The sequence below is a fragment of the Atta cephalotes genome (assembly GCF_000143395.1).
Source record: "Atta cephalotes unplaced genomic scaffold scaffold00008, whole genome shotgun sequence".
Taxonomy (NCBI): domain Eukaryota; kingdom Metazoa; phylum Arthropoda; class Insecta; order Hymenoptera; family Formicidae; genus Atta; species Atta cephalotes.
In genome coordinates, this window is record NW_012130072.1 from 6457004 (window position 1) to 6463203 (window position 6200).

At 25.1% G+C, this 6200-nt stretch overlaps 2 protein-coding genes across 2 annotated transcripts; one reads left to right on the forward strand and one right to left on the reverse strand.

The window, feature by feature from the left end:
* The first annotated feature begins 81 nt into the window (after positions 1 to 81).
* Positions 82 to 2787, forward strand: LOC105627285 (uncharacterized protein YER152C-like). Its single transcript, XM_012208571.1, has 7 exons — positions 82 to 243; positions 628 to 904; positions 1055 to 1216; positions 1399 to 1651; positions 1894 to 2008; positions 2238 to 2343; positions 2576 to 2787. The coding sequence occupies exons 1-7, from the start codon at positions 82 to 84 to the stop codon at positions 2785 to 2787; spliced, it is 1287 nt and encodes a 428-aa protein (XP_012063961.1).
* Positions 2788 to 4636: 1849 nt separating this feature from the next.
* LOC105627286 (ribosome-recycling factor, mitochondrial) lies at positions 4637 to 5671 on the reverse strand. Its single transcript, XM_012208572.1, has 2 exons — positions 5061 to 5671; positions 4637 to 4880 (listed from the first exon to the last, which is right to left on the reverse strand). The coding sequence occupies exons 1-2, from the start codon at positions 5669 to 5671 to the stop codon at positions 4637 to 4639; spliced, it is 855 nt and encodes a 284-aa protein (XP_012063962.1).
* Between the last annotated feature and the right edge of the window lie 529 nt (positions 5672 to 6200).

Here is a 6200-nt window from a genome sequence, read left to right on the forward strand (position 1 = left end):
ATATATATATATATATATATATATATATATATATATAATATCAATTATAAAAAATAAGACAGATATCAAAATTTTGATGATATGGATACTGTTCATGATCCATATTTGAGACACTTGTTCGATGGTGACCCAATATTTAATGTCTACAATGAGGAGGCTACAAACTTGTCGGTTGGAGCACCCGGTCCTGACTTGTTAAAACATTGTGCAGAAATATTGAATAAATCGACGCAACATAGATTGGTAAAAATCAGTTACTTTATATTGCTTTTGTTAAATTTGCATTTGTCAGACAATATATTTAAGGCTTCTATTAACTCACCATTACTATCTTAGATTATGACGTTACAAATTGTGACGAGAAATTGTACAATAAAAATTCTTAGAAAATTATATTTATCTCAGAAAATTATATTTGAAATCTTTTTTAATAAAACAACGTTTACAATCGAATAGATTTAAAATATACTATTTTACGTTAAGATGTAATAGTAACACTTATAATTAATTCAATAATTATATAATATAATCGTTGCATTTATTAAACATTTTATTCTAAATAAAATATTTATTGATATTTATTGATTTTATAAGTATTCATATTGATAGAAATAAATGTCGCCGTAGGAGGAAGAAAAAAAGGAAGGAAAATACTTCCTTTTTCAATATGGTATTACGGCAGGTCTTTGGGAATGTCGCGATGAATTAGCTAAATTTTTAACCAGGCGATATGGCAATTCCGTAATGAGAGAGCACTTAATATTAACGTGCGGAGCGTCACATGGTCTTCAACTATTATTGAATACTATACTCTCACCAAATGGTATTATTTTTGTAGAAGAAGTTACTTATATGATTGCTCTAGATGCTTTTAAACAATTTCCCTTAATGCGAATAGTTACAGGTACGTGATACTATATTTGTAAAATAAAAATAATATCTAAATCTGTTACTTAAATATAAAAAATGAAATATTCCGACAAGAGACACAATTATTCCTAGAATGTTATATAAATATTAAAAAGTCCTTTATTATTATTTTTATTTCATATAGTGCCAATGAAGGATGACATAGTAGATCTAGATGCATTGGAAAAAATAATAATTGAAGAAAAGACAAAAAGCAACTTTTTTCTAAACGATCAAAAAATATTTTGGGCAATGTTCTATACAATACCAATTTTTCATAATCCAACCGGAATGACATTGTTGCCTGGTAATTTAAATATTGTGATTCCATTATATTTTTTTTAATCAATAAACTTAATCAAGAAACTTTGTTTAACTTTGTCTTTTAAAAAACAAAAATTGATAAATCTAAAATATATAAAAGTCTATTGTTTTTGATGCATTAACAACGTAGATTATTTTTCTCAACGTAGTTTTATTTCTCGGTAGATCAGTGCAAACGTTTAGTAGAAATTGCACGAAACAATTCTATTGTGGTAGCCTGCGATGATGTATACAATTTGCTTTATTATGAGCAAGGATTTCCGCCACGACGCTTATTTTTTTACGATGATCCACAAGATTCAAACTATAAAGGAGGGAACATTGTATCAAATTGTTCGTTCTCTAAAATTCTTTCGCCAGCAATTCGCTTTGGCTGGCTCGAATGCAGTGCGCGTATAGTGAATATTATAAAAACATCGTAAGAAATCTTATACTTTTTTTTTTTTCAGAAAAAGTTGTACTATATAAATAAACCATTTATTGAGTCAAACTCGTTTTTATTAATAATTTACATAAAAGTCTCTGTTAATCATTAAATATTATTAATACTTTATATAGATATATTATTTATGCATTAACGTAAATTATATTGATTAGCTAAAATATTGTATCTAATAATATTATTACAACTGTTTCATTGTATGATTTTAATTATTTTAGAGGCATAATGTGCAGCGGTGGTGGAGTTAACCATTACGTTTCCGGAATAATTGCGAGTATGCTTCATGAAAATCTCGAAGACGAATATCTTGACAGGATTATAAAGATCTATAAGGTGTGTTACATCATGCTCATATTAAAAATATCTTTATGCTCCAAAAATATAATATCGCTTTCTTAAAGCAATCGTAATTACATAATTCATTAACACATTCACAAAAATAGATTGTGTATGCTCTCATAATTTTACAATTATTTCTTTTAATATAAAATTGTTTTTATGCTATTATTTACTATAAATAAAAATAAAACTAAAAATAAAATAAATAAGAGTCAATTTATAGGAACGATTAGATACACTTTGTGCAACTTTGAATCAATTTCTGCCAAACTGTTGTTCTTATCGGCGACCAGGAGGAGGTTATTTTGTTTGGATCCATCTTCCTTCAGGTATAACGAATATTTTTTCTTATATAATATTTAAAATTTATAATAGTATAAAGTAACCATATTGATATAATTATAAAACAGTAATTGAGTAATTATGCCAGAATATAAAATTCTAAAATAATTATACAATTAATTTTTATATTGTACTCTTTTAATTATACTTTTATTACACATATGTATATTTTTACTAATTTATTTCATTTTTACATAAAATTATGTACTGTTTTTAAAGATGTAGATGCTACCAAATTCATCAAATGGTGTCAAAAGGAAAAGAAAGTATCAGCGATACCAGGTGCTCGTTTTTCATATACAGGTAAAGCAAAGAATTTTTTACGTGTAAGTATAAGTTTTCATACGAAAGAAGTTTTGGAGACTGCGACACAAACTTTATGCAAAGCACTTTTAATGTATCTTTTTATTGATGGTTGCCACAGAAAATAAATTTTATATAAAATTCCCTGACTTTCCCAGGTTTTCCAGATGAAAATGAAAAATTTTCTAATATAAAATATATAAATTTTAACAGATTTAAAGAATTATAAGAAAGCTAGCTTATATTATTAAAAACAATACAAAGAAGGTTAATAGCAATAAAATTTTGAGTGCAAATTCAAACTAACAAAAAATAAATTAGTATTAGAAAAAAGAATGCAGTTATGAAAAAGAGCGATCAAATAAAAATACTGAATAAAATCTAAATTTTAATTATTTTATTAAAATCGTTTAAAATGTGCGAGTTTTGAACGTATTTCATTATAAATATTAGAGATGGGAAAAAGTTCGTGGCGTTTTTCCCGTTAGATGGCATTAAAAAAAACGCCACGAACTTTTTCCCATAATTAATATATTTAGATACAATATTAAAAAATTATAACAATTATCTGGAATAAGAGCAGTTTAAGGAAATTGTGAACAAATTTCAAAATTCCAGACTTTACATTTTCTCCTGACGTTTTCCGGTTTTCACGATTTTCCAGGTCTGTGGCAATCCTATTATTAAATGTACAAAAGATAATACAATAGATATTACAAATAAGAACGACTCAAAAATAAATAATTTTTAATCAAATAATTTTTAATCAAATTAAAATTTAAAAAAAGTTCATAAAAATTATGTTAAATTATGTTAAATTATGTTAAATAAATAGCAATTTTAAATCATTGTTATCGATTTAGATTTTATAAATAAAATAAAAAAGGAAATATTATAAGATAAAAATATACGTATGTATATATAAAATATAAAATATAGTTTATAAAAAATATATTTTTTAAATACTCCATATATAGAATTGCTATTATAATTATAGTCTATTTTTATAAATTATAATTGTGTTATATGATGTAATACATTAATTAATCATAAAAGTTATAAGTTTATAATTATAATAACTATTATATTTACAAACTTAAGTAAAGGTATTTTAAAAACTATGAATTTAAAAAATATGACACACTAAAGTTTTAATTAAAAAATTTATATTATTTGGATAATTGTTACGAAGACACTTTTCTTCAAGTAATCTATGTGTTTAGGATATAAATTTCTATAATTAGGATGTACAATTATTTTCAAATCAATCTTCATGATACACAAATTACTATTTTTATTGTGACACTCTAAAAAAATCTTGTACAAAGGCCTGTACAAAGTAATGTCTAAGAGAACACACACATTCTTGTAAAATAAATTAATATTTCAATAAATTTTATTTTCGACTAGAATTCTTTGAAGTTCTTTTTTTTATCGTCTATTTTTATTATTAATTCAGATTTTTTAAGCAACTGTAATCCTAATATCGCATACTACATGGAACAATTTTTTCAGATTTTTTTCAGAATTTTTTTAATTCATATTTTCTCATGTTAGTAAAAATAAGAAAATGCAGTACTAAAAAATTGATAAAAATTCTGAGAATTCTGACAAGAAAATAAATGATTTTTGTCTTTTGCAGTTTTTTTGTAAAGTTGATAGTATTTGAGTAAAAAATTATTCAAGCTCAATATTTGGCTTTTTAGTAATTAATACTGGTTAACTATTGTGAAAATTGCAAAATGATAGAGGACTTTTCGATTCAATTTAGTCTGCTCTATCTATACAAAAGTGACAGAAAAGTTGGCCAAAACTTACGGGATACACTACTGTATATAATGTATAAAAGTAAAGAATAATAAAATATATTATAAAAGTGAGTATATATTTCTTTTTATTACATAATTAAATTATATACATTTGTATACAGTAAAAAGCAACATAATAATTCAAAATTGCAAATTATTAAAATCAAATTTATTCAGAATTACCTAATAACTCTTTTTGTTTAGTTTTCAACATTTGTTCAGCTTTATTCGTATATTGATGACTAAGAATATCTATATAACTTTCTATTCTGAACACTAGATCTTTAGCTAGTTTTTCCTTTTGCTTTACTGCCTTAATTTGTTTATTGCGTATCTGTCTAACGTTGTCACAACATTTCACATAAAAGCTTTTTGCATTTTTAGATAACATTTCTCTGTGTTCCTTTGTTACTCTGTAATATAGAAATATACATATATATATTTTTGTACTAATCTGAATCAAAACAATGAAACATTTTTCTCATTAAGATAGTATTAATAATAATAGTTTTATTATTAATATATTTTTTATTATTAATAATAATAGTATTAATAATATAAATGTAAAGAATATTATCTTCTAAAAAACTTACTTAGGAATAGGAACATAAATTGTAGTTCCATCTTGTTGTGGATTTAACTTCATTTGATTTTTCGTAAGGGTTTTTAGAATATCTGGAATAGCTTGTGGAAAAGTAGATACATTCAGCACTATCAATTTAGGCTTACGATTAATCTGTGCAAGCTCTTGCAATGTGAAATCTTTGCCATCAAACTTGACAGACAACATTTCAATGGCACCTACACTTGATCTTACTGACAAATGTTGAATAAAATCATCTTTTAATTTTTCAATTGCATTATCCAGTTGAGATATTAATTTATTAACATCAACGACTTGTTCAAATTCAGTATAATCAATGTGTTGTGTCTTCTGTTTCTTTTCGCCACGATTTTTACTTTTTGCCAATAGATCAGAGGTAACAGAAAAATCTCTTGCATTATTCGTTTTGATGAAATTGCAAAGAGAAAAATTTGAAACACAATATTGAACGATTTGCAGAAGTCTTTGTTGGCTCTGAAGATAATACATTACTTTATTTGATGAACAATGATGCATATATTTTTGTCTTAATGCTGGAATTACTATATTTTTTAACTGACGATTAGCACAGAAACGTATGCCTTCTATTAAACTTCCCATTTTATCATTATCATAAAATGTTCAATACAACCATACAGTATTATATTTATATTCAATATATTCGAATATTTATTTAGTAGTATTCGCAACCGGGCTTTCAACATATACACGTGATTACTAATTTGATTGTGCGTGTAATTGTAGTGCATGTAATTTGAATATCTAACCTTAAATAATAAGGAGCTCCGCACAATAAAAGGAACAGAGAACAGAGAATAGAAAATAGAATTCCAACCTATCAGAAACTGTGTATTCCACAATACATGATTTCTGATAGATTGAAATTCTTATACTCGTATTCATAGTCAGGCCTTATATTTAAGATTTTCTTAAATTTATTTTTAGATGCTCAGCAACCAATGAAATTCGTAAAGTATCTATTTGTAGAGCATTATTCTTATTATTCTTTTACCTTTTATTGTGCGGACTACCTCAAGAATCCACAACTTGCATAGTCATATAAACGTATGCATAAAGAAAATTATCCAATCACATTTTACGTGCGTCTTTATGAACAAATGCGATTGGA